Source organism: Neomonachus schauinslandi, chromosome 12 (assembly GCF_002201575.2).
Source record: "Neomonachus schauinslandi chromosome 12, ASM220157v2, whole genome shotgun sequence".
Classification (NCBI taxonomy): Eukaryota; Metazoa; Chordata; class Mammalia; order Carnivora; family Phocidae; genus Neomonachus; species Neomonachus schauinslandi.
This window is the reverse complement of record NC_058414.1, coordinates 83,712,820-83,727,992: the sequence shown is the minus strand read 5'-3', so window position 1 is coordinate 83,727,992 and position 15,173 is coordinate 83,712,820. Positions and strand designations below refer to the sequence as shown.

The 15,173-nt window shown below is 38.3% G+C and overlaps 1 protein-coding gene across 1 annotated transcript in view; it reads right to left on the bottom strand.

Moving 5' to 3' along the window:
* The window catches only part of KLHDC10 (kelch domain containing 10), a 52,524-nt gene extending 42,733 nt beyond the window's left edge, over positions 1 to 9,791 (bottom strand). The window contains exon 1 of the mRNA XM_021699436.1: positions 9,620 to 9,791. Coding sequence (XP_021555111.1) covers positions 9,620 to 9,791 — 172 coding nt within the window. The remainder of the gene's footprint in view (positions 1 to 9,619) is intronic.
* Positions 9,792 to 15,173: the final 5,382 nt, after the last annotated feature.

Below are 15,173 nucleotides of genomic sequence, written 5' to 3'. Positions count from 1 at the left end.
GTTATAAGACTGACGAATCACAGACCTGTACCCCTGAAGCAAGTAATACATTATATGTTAATTAATTGATTTTAAATGACAGGGGCGCCTGGGTGGCTCAGTCAGTTAAGCGTCTGCCTTCGGCTCAGGTCATGGTCCCAGGGTCCTGGGATTGAGCCCTGCATCGGGCTCCCTGCTCAACGGGGAGCCTGCTTCTCCCTCTCCCTCTGCTGTTCCCCCTGCTTGTGTGCTCTCTCTCTCTCTGTCATATAAATAAATAAAATCTTAAAAAAAATAATAAATAAATAAATAAATTACAAAAACTTAAAAAAAATTTACATGAAGAATTAAAGAAGATCTAAATAAATGAAAAACATCCCATGTTCAGGAATTGGAAGACTTAACATTATTAAGATTGTAATACTCCCCAAACTGATGTACAGATTCAACACAAATCCCTATGAGAACCTCTGAGTTCATACAAATTGACAGGCTGGTTCTGAAATTTATATGGAATTGCAAGGGACCTAGAATAGCCAAAACAATCCTGGAAAAGAATAAAGTAGGAGGACTCACACTTTCTGATTTCAAAACAGTATGGGAGTCAGTATGGTACTGGCACATGGATAGACATACAAATGAATAGAACAGAATCGAGAGTCCAGAAGTAAACCTGAATATTTATGGTCAACTGATTTTTGACAAGAATGCCAAGACTAGGGGCGCCTGGGTGGCTCAGTTGGTTAAGCGACTGCCTTCGGCTCAGGTCATGATCCTGGAGTCCCGGGATCGAGTCCCACATCGGGCTCCCTGCTCGGCGGGGAGCCTGCTTCTGCCTCTGACCCTCCCCCCTCTCATGTGCTCTCTCTCTCTCATTCTCTCTGTCTCAAATAAATAAATCTTAAAAAAAAAAAAAAAAAAGAATGCCAAGACTATTCCACGGAGAAAGAACAGTCTTTCCAACAAATGGAGCTGGGAAAATAGGGCAGCCAGTTGAGATAACCCTTACCCCACACCAAACATAAAAACTTACTCAAAAAGAATCAAACACATAAATGTAAAAGTGAAATTATAAAACTCTTAGGAAAAAACACAGGGTAAGTTTTTATGACCTTGGATTAGCAAGAGTTTTAGATATGATACACTGGACTTCACCAAAATTTAAAACTTTTGTGCTTCAAACAACACAATTAAGAAAGTGAAAAGACAACACAGAACATGAAAAATATCTACAAATCATGTATCTTATAAGGAAATTGTATCTAGGATATGTAAAGAGCTCTTAAATTCAATAGTAAAACGACAACTCAATTAAAAATGGAGCAGGGGCATCTGGCTAGCTCAATCAGTAGAGCATGCAATTTTTGATCTCAGGGTCATGAGGTAGAGCCCCACACTGGGTGGAGAGTTCCCTCTTAAAAACATAAATAAATAAATGAATAAATAAATAAAATGGGGCAAAGTAGTTAAAAGACATTTCTCTGAAGAAGACATATAATTAGTCAACTAGCACATGAAAAGATACTCAATGTCAATTACACCTCAAAAAAGTTGGAAGAGAAACAAACAAAGCAAGCAAACAAGAAAGAAAAAATGTTTGACATCATAAGTCATCACGGAAATGCAAATCAAAAATCACAATGAGATGCCACTTCATATACACTAGGATGGTTAGAATTAAAAAGTCAATAGATAATAACAAGTGTTGAAGAGAGCATGATGAAATTGGAAGCCTCACATACTGCTGGTAAGAATGTAAAATTCCAGCCACTTTGGAAAAGTTTGACAGTTCCTCAAATGAATATACATAGAGCACAGAGTTACCATATGACCTAACAATTTCACTCCTAGGTATATACCCAAGAGAAATGAAAACCTATGTTCACACAGAAACCTCTATGCAATTTATAGCAGCATTATTCTTTTTTTTTTTTTAAAGATTTTATTTATTTATTTTGACAGAGAGAGAGAGACAGCGAGAGAGGGAACACAAGCAGGGGGGAATGGAAGAGGGAGAAGCAGGCTTCCCGCCGAGCAGGGAACCCGATGCGGGGCTCGATCCCAGGACCCTGGGATCATGACCTGAGCCAAAGGCAGACGCTTAACGACTGAGCTACCCAGGCGCCCCACAGCATTATTCTTAATAGCCAAAAAGTAGAAACAGTCTAAATGTTCATCAGTGGATAAATGGATAAACAAAATGTAGTTTATCCATACAATGGAATATTATTTAGCCATAAAAAGGAATGAAGTATTGATAGCCACCACTTTAACATGGGTGAACTTTGAAAACATTATGCAAAGTAAAAAAAAGGCAGCCGCAAAAGACCATATACTACATAATTCCATTCATACGAGAAAGTCCATAATAGGGAAATCTACAGAGACAAAAGGTAAATTAGTGGTTACTTAGGGGTGAGATGGGGGTGGAGTGGGGAATGGAAGCAGGAGGATAAGGGAATAATACCTAAAAGACATGAGGCTTCTTCCTGAGGTGACAAAAATGTTCTAAAATTGACTGTGGTAATAACTGCACATAACTGATTATACTAAAAACCACTGGTTTTAAATGGTGAATGGTGAATTTAAATGGTGAATTGTATAGCATTTGAATTATATCTCAAGCTATTAAAAACATAAATGGAAATGTTAAGAAAAAGTTTAAAAGAATTAACTACTCTTGTACTAAAGAAAATAAAAAATGGAATTGCAAGATATTAAGAAAACAAATGCAACAGGAAGCCTATAACCTACAGAACCAAGTAAAGCAGTATTCAGAAGAAATCTTTTTTCTTTTTAAAGATTTTTATTTATTTGTTTGAGAGAGAGTGAGAGAGCAAAGCAGGGGACTCTGGGATCATGACCCAAGCTGAGGGCAGATGCTTAACCAGCTGAGCCACCCAGGCGCCCCAGAAGAAATCTTATAACACTTAGAAAGAATGAAAAGAACATTAAGCATCCAACATGAGAAGACAGAAAAACAACCACAAAATAAATCTAAGAAAAGCTAAACAAAGGATTTAAAACAATGAAAGAAAAAAGTAATAAATAAGAAAACAGAAGAAACAGTAGAACTAATTAAAAAAAATCCAAGAGCTGGTTCTAAAATCCAAGAACCAAGAAAAAAACCCAGGAAATGTTTTTAAACATAAAAGAATATCTTGCTCAACTGCACACAAAATAATTTTGAAAACTTGGATGAAATGGATTATTTTCTAAGATGATAGAAGTTATCAAAGCTTCCCCCCCAAAGATATACATTGTAAGCAGCCAAATTATCATAAAAGTAGACATAACTGTCAAAGAGATCCTCTTCTCCCAAACACTCAAGGTCCAAAGATTTCACAGTCAATTTAACCAAACCTTTAACTTCAATGCCATTTAGCCAGAGACAGAAAGAAAACAAAAACAAAAAAAATTTTGAAATAATTTTTATGAAAGTGGCATAACCCAACAAAGATAAAACAGAGAAAACTACAGAGCAATTTAGCTTATGAGGAATGATACCAAATTTCTAAATGAAGTTTAGCAAATAGAACCCAGCAGCACATTTAAAATAATACATGGTGACAAAGAGAACTGATTCAAGAATGCAAGGACGGTGTAGTAATAGTGAATCTATTAGTACAATTCATCACAATAGTAGATCAAAGGATTAAAATTACATAATTTCCAAAGAAGCTGAAAAGCTTTTGACAAAATTTATTTCCATATTTTTTTAAAGATTTATTTCAGAGTCAGCATAAGCAGGAGGGGGAAACGGAGAGAGAGGATCTCAAGCAGACTCCCCGCTGTAAGTGCAGCGGGATAGAGGGCTCCATCTCATGACCCTGAGATTAGGACCTTAGCTGAAACCAAAAGTCGGACGCTCAACCGACCACGCCATCCAGGCATCCAAAAATTTACTTCCATATTAAGAAATCTTAATAAAATGGCAATAGTGGACTACTTTTTCTTTTTTTTAAGATTTTATTTATTTATTTGAGACAGAGAGAATGAGAGACAGAGAGCATGAGAGGGAGGAGGGTCAGAGGGAGAAGCAGACTCCCTGCCAAGCAGGGAGCCCGATGCGGGACTCGATTCCGGGACTCCAGGATCATGACCTGAGCCGAAGGCAGTCGCTTAACCAACTGAGCCACCCAGGCGCCCAATAGTGGACTACTTTAACATGATAAAATATGTACACTTCAATCTAAAGTCAGGTCTAACCTTAACAGGAAAACACAAAAAACATCCCACTGAAGTCAGCAATAAGAGAAAGATCCACTACTGTCTTACTGTTTAATATTTTGGGAAAGTACTAGCCAAATTAATTTAACAAAAGAAAGAAATAAGAACAAAAATTGAAAAGGAGGAGATAAAACTCTTTTTATTTTGTAATAATGTGATCATTTAACTGCAAAGCCCCCAAAAAACAACTGGGAAACTATTATAGATAGCATTAGAATTCTAAAGGTGGCTAGGTACAACAAGATAAAAGATATAATAAAAGTAGAAACTCCATTTACAATAGCAACAAAAAAGATAAAATGCCAAGGGCTAAACATAACAAGAAATGTGAAAGGTCTTTATGAAAAAACTTTAAAATGTTACTGAGAGATGAGAAAGAAGACTTTAACAACAAGAAATGAATATATTCCCTGCTCTTGAAGAGAAGTTTGAACCTCAAAAAGACATCAAATATCTCTAAATCAATCTGCAAATATAATGTTCTACCAATGAGAATATCAACAGAATGGGGGAGAGGAGCTAAACAAGCAAGAATATCCAGGAAAACTCTGGGAACTAGAGTAAGAGAGGACTATACTCAAAGAATGAGGTCATTAAGGTACAAATAGGTGAAATAATCAATGAAACAGAATAAAGTCCCAGTAAGAACCCCAAATTATATGTAGGAATTAAATACACCTATAGACAATATTTCAATCCTGTGATAACTCGGTAGCCACCTAGAAAAATGTTGGATTCTTACCTTAATACTTTACATAATTTATATATATATATATTTTTTAAGATTTTATTTATTTATTTGACAGAGATAGAGAGAGAGAGCACAAGTAGGCAGAGAGGCAGGCAGAGGGAGAGGGAGAAGCACGCTCTCCCGCTGAGCAGGGAGTCCAATGCGGGACTCGATCCCAGGACCCTGGGATCATGACCTGAGCTGAAGGCAGCCGCTTAACCAACTGAGCCACCCAGGTGCCCCATAATTTATATTTTGTATAGATAAGTGCATTTAACTTAAAATTATAAAAGTACCAAGAAAAAAACATAAGAATTTTCATTTTAATCAGAAATAATAGTTAAATAGGGGAGGCCTTTCTTATGATGCAAAAAGCTAAAATCCAAAAAAAGATTAATAATTACAACTACAAAAAATTTTAATTTCTGCTGAAAGAATATACCAGAAACAAAGTCAAAAGCCAAATGACAAACTGTGAAAAATATCTGCAACACATATCAAAGACAACTAATTTCCTTAAAACACAGAGCTCCTATAAAAAATATTCAACATCCCACCAGAAAAATGAACAAAAAATATAACCGGGTGAATAAAAAATATAAGCAAATGTTATAAAGTTAACAAATACAGTTCTTACATCTATTGAAAAGATGAAGAAAAATATACCTATTAAATTGACAATTTTAAAAAGTTTGATAACCACTTTATCACCAAGGGTATGGGAGGCCAGCAGTCCAACACTAACAGTAAAACATAAACTGGTACAACCTCTATGGAAGGCAATTTGACAATATCCATCAAAATTTAAATAGTACATAGCCTTTGACCCAGCAATCGCACTTCTAGGAATTTATTCTAGACAGACTCACTCATGTGCAAAAATGTATAGAGGGATATTCATTGTATCATCATTTACATTAGCAAAACTGTAACCATTTTAAATGCCCATCCAAATAAACAAATGTTACTGTTTCTCTACACACACACACACAGGAAATTTATCATTGGTTGCCTCTAGGGAAAGAAGCCAATTAGCTGGGGTCAAAGGTAGAAGGAAAACTTGCCTTTTATCATATGCTCTTTTGTACCATTTGGATTTCATGTCATGAACATATAACACATTTCACATTTTTATATTAAGATTTCAATGCTATCTTTGCCCAGCTTTACCAGTTGTTATATTTTTCCTTCTCTTTGTCAGTTTTTCAGTTTTCATTAGCAGCGATGTTAACTGTTATCCCAAGTAATACACTGTATTTAATCAAATCCACACAGGGAAATTACAATAGTAACTTGGGTTCTATTATCTATTATCTTGCCCCTGAGCTCTACCTCTGCATACTTATTCTATAAAAATGTTCCCTGTTCTTTACTGAGTGTATAGAGATTATGAGTTAGAAATCCAGGACCAAAAAGCTATGAATTTCTTGGCCTATGGGGCAAACACATAATCACTATTGCATTTTAGGAGACAGCAAAAAGACAAGAAGCTACTCAAACAAGGTTTCACAAAATACCATTTGTGCTCTCACCATGAATGCAGAGTCTAATCTATTTTTATGTGTAAGAATTTGATTTTATCCATTTGTCCAGAGTCAATGGGGCTGTTGAGAATTGAACCCACTAACCAAATTCACAAGAAACTAATTGCTTACATATAATGCCAATGTACTCATTTAGAATTTGAGTATATGTGTGTATATGTACACATGTATATATACATATATAATTAGTGTGTGTGTATATCAAGAGTATGAAATCCAGCATATCAAGGAATCATACATAAATGATAAGTATGCCCAAGGAAAACCACATGAGTGTGTATAGGGAAGACAATAAATCAGAGAAGGTCAAAGAAGGCTTTCCTGAAAACACAGTGTGACTGAGCTAAGTTCCAATGGAAGAGAAGCTAAAAAAAAAAAAAAAGGAACAGAATGAGGAGTAAGAGAGTTCTTGTATGATGGGATAGCATGTGAAATGGCCCTGTGGCAGAAGAGAGCATGATGCCTAACGAAATAGAAAATGATCAAAGAGCATCCAACATGATGTAGAATTAACTCGAGAATTAGACAATGCAGTGCCTTTTAGGTGGTGGTTAAGATTTTTGCCTTACCCTAAAAGCAATGAAGAGCTAGTAAAGGGTTGTAAGCGGAGACCAGAACAGTTTTGTGCTTGCAAAAGATGAGTGTACTGTATGCACTGGAGAGCAAGAGTAGAAGCAGGAAGACTGCTCAGAAAGCTACTGCAGGGGGAAAAAGAAAGAAAGAAAGCAAGCAAGCAAGCAAGCAAGCTACTGCAGGAAACCTAAGTGAGGGATGATGGCAGCATGGACTGGAGTTATAGTAGAAATAAAATAAACAGAACTGGGTGATTAATTACACCTGAAATGCAAGCGAGAAGAAAATTTAAGGAAGATGCCCAAATTTCAGGTTTGCCTGACTGCATGGATAAAGATGCTATCACTGAAGGAGAGAGAGAACACTCCAGGAAGAGCAGGTTGTTCTATTTTGTTTCACCAGGGACTGGATAGTGGGTGTGCAAAAAGTAAGAAAGGGTTCTGGATGCTTAGTATCTGGAAGTCTTGGTAGAGAATGATGAAAAAAAAAAAAAGGAAAATGGGATTAGAATTCAATGGAGAAAGTTGGCTACAAAAACTTAAAATTTTAAGAAAAAAATGCTTAACCTCCAGGGTCAGCCATAAAATTGCCCTAGACATTTCTATCCCTCACCATCACCTAAAATCTTTTTAAACACCTCAATATACAACCTTTCAGTCCGGGGGAGGGGAGGGAAGGGGGAAGAGACTTAAAATGTCATGCTGGGGAAAATAATGAATTGGTGTACAAGAATTCCAAATATATTGAGATATCAGATGTTCCCGATTCTGATAGTGAATAAATGACAGAGGCCGCCTACTTGGGAAGGAAGAATGAAGCACCAATCAAGGGGAAAAGAAAGTAGAAAGAAAAGGCTGAAATTCATTAATCGCATGAATTTTCACAGCTTAAACACGTTTATCTTTACCTCTGGACAAATGGCTGTTCTTGGCCTTGTCTGCTAAGGAAATGCCGAAATAGCCCCACACCTAAGCCCCATATCAGAAGTCATGGCTTCCACTGCCATCAGGTGGTGGCAGTGAGGAAGTGCACCAACCAGGTTCTTTGAGCCTGGGAATGCCTATATCAAGCCCATGGTATAATTAATCTGAGATCAAAGACCTAAATATAAGTAGTAGTAGAGGGCAAACTGGTAATAGTCTTTGGTAAGATTTATCTTCAAATCAGCCAATACACAAAAATACAAGTTTTCACTATTAATTTGGGGTAAGAAAAAGGATTTCTCCTTTTTTTCCTTTTTTTAAAGATCACATACTTGGCAATCCCGAATACCCAGTTTGATACCATCACCTCAAACCCAACTCCTGGTAGATTACATATTTGACTATTTAAAACTGCTTCAATGTTAATTTTAATGGCACACAGAAATGTTAATGTGCATTTCTAACACACATCAATAACCTCATCACAAACAAGTGACTGTCTTCATTCAATATGCAAAATTCCCTTTGTTATCTTCAAATTAATCAGATAATTTTTGACTACTTAGAAGTACAGGCATGCTAGTAAAACGAATTAAAAAACCATCATGTTCTCAAAACTCATCGGTTAAACAAATACATCACTGATAAAATCAATTTCAACATTATTCACAAACAATATGGTGAATGATTAACACATCATTCCTGCTAGTTCTCTTCAAAGTAGAAATAAGCTTGCCCAATATAATATTTGACATTCTGTGTAGTATTTGCTTCCCTATCTTCCCCCTACGATACTTCACTTACAAATGTTTCTTTTTAAAATCGTCTGCACACACACATCGATTTGATTTGTCTTTGTTTTTTAAGGCATCTGAACTCAAGGATAGGAAATTGTAGGTCAAAACGTAAAATAATCACATTAGGTGCATTTTTCCAATTCTCAATCAGCTGTTTTTATATAGTAAAGGCAGCATAATTTTGTCACTAAGTAGATTCTTGATCTTCATTTTCTCCCCTTAAAATCCAGATCACGCTCGCCATTCTGCTCTGGACATTCCAAAATATTAATAATTTAACTAGTGCTTCCTAATTCTCTTGGTTCTGTTTCCCACCCACACCCCAACACCCCCTCCCGTCTCCCTTACCCCACCCCGCGCCTTTCCTCCTGCTTTCTTGTCTCAGAATGCCTAACTCTTACACACTCGAGGTGTTTTTTACAAAATCACTCTTTGGAATGCTCTTCCCTCTTCTCTCCTCAATCTAGCACCCTTTTAAAAATAATTTCTCAACAGCTAGGCGCCAATGTCTTTCTTTGACAAGATAAAACTGCGGAAGAGGACGAGACTAGGAACAGAATAGGCGAAATATTTAGGAATGTCAATGAAACAGCGGCCTCTCCTTTGAAAAGAAAAGACAACTCTCAGCACAGAGCTTTCAACAAAGCAAAAATACTTCCTTTCGCTGTGTTCCTGCTCCTTCCCTGACCTCAAAGACACCTTTCCTTTTCTCTATGCCCCAGTCCCTCTGCTATGCGTGGGGCCTGCCTTTCCTCCTCCCAAGGAAAAGAAAGCCAGGGAGAAAAGAAAAGGTAGCAGTCGCCTTCCTACCGCGCCCTGTCAGGACCCTGTCCCACGACTCACCTGGCAGGTGCGGCCGCCCGGAGAGTTGCACGAAGCGGTTGAGCTGGCCAGTCCCCCGACCCCCGCTGCCCCCACTGCCCCCGCCGGCCCCGCTACCTCCGCCGCCGCCGCCACTGCCTGCGGCGCCTCCTCCCCGCCGGCGGTTCCTGTCCCAGCCCTGGGCGGCCGACATGACCCGCTAACGATTGCCGTAGCTGGGTCCCGGCAGCCCCTGGCCCGGCGGCACTACCCGAGCCTCCTTCCTGGGCTCCTCAAGAGACCCGGGAGACAGGGGTAGGGGGAGCGCCCTGTTCTCACCAGTGACCAATGACTGGCTTACTTGGTGACAGGCAGCCAATAGTCAGTCGTCTTCTTGGTAGGTGGAAAGAGGCGGGGAGAGACGTGGTAACCATAGCTATGGCTAAAAAAAAAAGTGGGGGGGAGAGAAAGGCAGAAGCAGCCACTCAACACACGCATCAACCGCGCTAAGCAAGCCCGCGTCGCGGCGACTCCTGCGGGATCAGGAGGGCCAATCGAAGGCCGAGTGAGAGAAACCACTCCTGCAGAAAGAGTTCCCGCGACAGCCGGTCCTCCAGGCACGGTTAGGATTCAGGAACTCTTTTCATAAACACCGAAATCAGAAATAGGAAGTAGGATAAGCACATAATACACATATTTGGGGGCAATACAATGTTCCGCCGGCTTTGCAGACTGAGATCTCTTTCCCTGACGGTTGACATACACAAAGGGCTCTGTTGGAGGAGGAAAAAACCAGAGGCGGAGTCGAAGCTTAAATCTAAGAGTGAGGTATTCCTGGGTTTCATTTATCTGTCTTTGAGTTGACTGGCTGAGCTCCTCCCTTAATTAAATACAAGCCACCTCCTAAGCAAACAAATAATTTTAAACCTGGTTGATAAACATGAAAAATGTTCAAGCTCACCAGTAATCAGAGAAATACAAATGAAGACCCCAATGAGAAACCATTTCTGGCTTATTACGTGAGTAAAGATTTTTAAAATAACACCTAGCAGTGAGAAGAGTGCCAAGAAAAAGGTAGTTCCAAAAAATGACTGATGGCTATATAAAAATGTTTTTGTTCAATCAAACCCTTTTTTGCTCGTAGAAAATTTGAATCACCAGATATGGAAGATCAAGATCGAAGAAAAATGCAGATATACAGATCAGAAATTCCTATTGTTCCAAAATTAAACAGAAAACTTGGCTTTGAACTTACTGGGCGCAGTGCTAAGCAGGAAAATACAGATAGTTTACTGATGTTTATCAATGATGAGGGAAAAACGTATGTATTCTTCAAGAAAAACAAAACTTTTCAAGGTTCTTAGATATGGTGGCTTTTTTTTTTTTTTAGTGTAAACCTTTATATAGGAGAACCTTATGTGATGCAAGGAAAAAAGAGAAAATCTGCTGTAGCTGAGGATGCATAGGCTTTTGGTCAAATTTCATGTCACCACTGGCCCCGCCTCCTTATTTTCCTACTTTTAGTCCTTCGGGGCAGGTGTTTTACCCAGTAAACACTATCACACACTGCTTATGAAAATGTTTGAGACCTAGGGGCGCCTGGGTGGCTCAGTTGGTTAAGCGACTGCCTTCGGCTCAGGTCATGATCCTGGAGTCCCTGGATCGAGTCCCTGGATCGAGTCCCGCATCGGGCTCCCTGCTCGGCAGGGAGTCTGCTTCTCCCTCTGACCCTCCCCCCTCTCATGTCATGTGCTTGCTCTCTCACATTCTCTCTCTCTCAAATAAATAAATAAATAAATAAATAAATAAACGTTTGAGACCTGGAAAAAAAAAGGTGATGGCTCTAAAATATGATAACTCAAAGTCAATAAGTGCTAATTTTTCTAAAGAAACTGTACCATTGAGTAAACCAAATAGTAGATGAAGGAAATTTTCTTTTTACAGGAGTATTCCAAGGAATAAAGAATGATACAATATCACCATTTTGCAACCCCTGATAAATTTATCAACCCATTGAACAGCCACCGCTAGCATCACAAAACGAAAGATGACATATATGTGCCTCTAGAATAAACATAACTATGAAGCAGTCTTATCGAAAAAAATTGAACCTGAATCTCATCAGGTATCTATATTTAACTACCAATTTATAAGAAATACAGAGGATAGAGGAATATAAAAAAATATTACAGCGATGCAAACAGCAAAATCGAGACTGTGGAAATTCTACAGGATACACAAATTTCTTCAACAAATAAATAACAAAGGAAAAAGATAATTGGAAGAAAAAATCTATAGGATAAAAGGAGACTTGTGATGGTGGTGTAACTCCATGAATATACTAAAAATCATTGAATAGTAATGGTTGCATAACTTTGTTATCATATTAAAAACCACTGCATTGTACACTTGAAAAGGGTGAACTTTATGGAGGATTTTATGTGGATTATATCTCAATTTAAAAACTTAATATAGGAAAGGAGGAATGGATGGGGAGCTAGATGAAACACATTTAACCATAAGCTGAAGCTGGGTGATGAGGACATAAGAACCGTTCATTATACTGTTCTGCTACCTTCATAAATATTAGAAATTCTTCATAATAAAAAGGAAAAGGGGCACCTGGGTGGCATAGTCCGTTGAGTGTCGGACTCTTGATTTGGGCTCAGGTCATGATCTCAGGGTCGAGCCCTGATTCAGGCTCTGAGCTCAGCATGGAATCTGCTTGTCCCTCTCCTTCTGCTCCTCCCCCTGCTCATACTCTGTCTCTCAAATAAATAAATAAATAAGCAAATAAAATCTTTTTTAAAAGTCTACAAAAATAAGATTAAATTAACCAGGGGCGCCTGGGTGGCTCAGTGGTTAAGCGACTGCCTTCGGCTCAGGTCATGATCCTGGAGTCCCTGGATCGAGTCCCTGGATCGAGTCCCTCATCGGGCTCCCTGCTCGGCGGGGAGCCTGCTTCTCCCTCTGACCCTCCCCCCTCTCATGTGCTCTCTGTCTCTCTCATTCTCTCTGTCTCAAATAAATAAATAAAATCTTTTAAAAAAAAAAGATTAAATTAACCAATCAACTGAAAACCATCTCATGTAGTTATATAGAATATATAATACACATATAATATGTATGTAATAATCACTTTTAACTCCAGAAATAAAATGAAACTTTTGTTCCTAACTAAATTTAAAATTACTAAATTATTTTAAAAACCTTCTAAACAGGTTGCCACCAAAACTTTTTAATGTGGAATATAAGTACACTTTGATGGGTATTGACAGGATTTGCAGAGGGGTCTTCAAAATAAGTGCATGCAGGGGCACCTAGGTGACTCAGTCCGTTGAGCCTCTGGCTCTTGATTTCAGCTCAGGTCATTATCTCAGGGTCATGAGATAAAGCCCCGCATTGGGCTCCACACTCAGCCAGGAGTCTGCTTGAAAGTCTCTCTCTGCATGTCTCTCTGCCCCTCCCTCCCCTCCCACCCCTGCTCTTTCTCTCAAATAAGTAAATAAATCTTTAAAAATAAGTAAATAAATAAGTGCGTGCAGGCACACCTGGCTGGCTCAGTCATAGAGCATGTGACTCTTGATCTTGGGCCATGAGTTGGAGCCCCACATTGGATGTAGTGATTACTTAAAAAAAAATTTAACAAAATGAGTGTACGCAGACAATATGTACCTGCTAACATAATATGAAGTACCCGATACCGCCTATCAAGTCATCATACCAAAAACATTCACTGGAATCTAATCAAGATTTAAGCTCTAACTTCCAGTTTACAGGAACTTTCAGGGCACAAAGGAACAGTTAAATGACATGTAAAACAATCAAACAAATCCAGGGAGACAATCTTTGCCATGCCTAGCCTGGTTTCATCAATAAGTCAATGTCATGAAAAACAAAATGAAATAACACAAAAACACAGCAGGCAGGTGGTGACCCCTAACAAAATAATAGAGGTAGGCAACAATAATCAACAGCTGCTCACATAACAAAAAAGAACAAGCAGGCAGTGTGTGTGTGCTGACAAGTACAATCATCGGTGAAATATTTTTGCCAAAAAAATGAATCCGAATAAAGTCAAACCTGTAGCTCTATCAGTTACAGGAAATAAAAGGGACAGAGAATACGTTAAATAATATCTTGGGGATGTAATCTGCAAAGTATAGAATGTGGATAACTCTATAGAACAAACAGCCTATTTTCTTCAACTTGATACTTCAAGAAGAAGGAAAAAGAACCCACAGATTAATAGAATTTTAAGAAATATATCAACCAAAAGCAGGGTGTGGACCTTGTTTGCATTTTGGTTAGAATAAGCCAACTATTTTTTTAGTGGGAAAATTTGGATATTGGATTATATTTGGGAATCATTAAATTTTTAAGGTATTATGGATATATATTTTTTAAAGCCATCTTTTAGAGAAAAGATACTGAAATATTGATAGGTAAAAGGCTATGATTCTAGGATTTGCTTCAAAATCATCCAGGCAGAGGGGCATGAGACAGGATGAGAACGTAGACGGAGCAAGGATGGCCTGGAGTTAATGCTTCATGTAGCTGGGTGATGGGTAATTGGAGTTCACAGCACTATTCTCTCTTCTTTTGTGTATATTTTAATTTTTCCCTCATAACAAGGTTTTTCAAAATGGTTCTCAAAAGAACAGTGCTAAATTAAAGGGAACTTATAGCAAAATATATGGGATCCTCCTGAACAAATCAATCTTAAAAGACAATTTGGGGGCAAATGGGAAATTTTCGAAATTTGGAAAGGTTACTAGAGGATATTGGGGAAATAACACTATATTTGTTACATATGACAATGATATCAAGGTTACTTTTTAAAATATCTTTATTTTTTAAATTACACATAATTAAATATTTAAGGATGGACTATAATAACACCTCGAGATGGCAGGACCATCTCTACCCTCCTTGAGGCTTACTCATGAAAATAGCCTCACAAGCAGTTAGAGCTTGCAGTTCACACTAACTTGGAGAACAAGTCAGTTGGAATTAGCAAGAAGTCTGCACTGACAATATTTTCCAGGAAACTGTTTTATAAATGTTGAACACAAACAATGATTCAAACAAATTTCCAGGATTGTTTTCCAGCAGAGCTTCTATAATTACAACATTTGATGTAGTTAGAGACCAGAGGATTGGAGAGGGGTAAAAAGTACATACTACATTGGGAAATCTAGTTATATTTATCATATTGACATCTTAAACTCAGCACTGGGGAAGCCAGTGCCTCTGAACCCTGACGCCACACTGGACTCGCCTGAGGCTGTTATGGAAAACACTGATGTTCAGTTTCCATACAGACCATTTGGATCAGAATCTCCAGAACACAGGCACTGGCCATATTTTTAACATTCCGAGTTATTCTAATTTACAGCCAGGGTGGAGAACACAAGTATAGTCCTCTGTACCCCACCCAGTTTTATCACATGCAAAATGACAGTAATATCTTCCTTTTTAACAGCATGTGAGTTACTGTGAGAGACCAATAAAATAGTATATGTGAAAGTACATGGAGGGGCGCCTGGCTGGCTCAGTCAGTGGAGCATATGACTCTTGATCTCGGGGTCCTGAG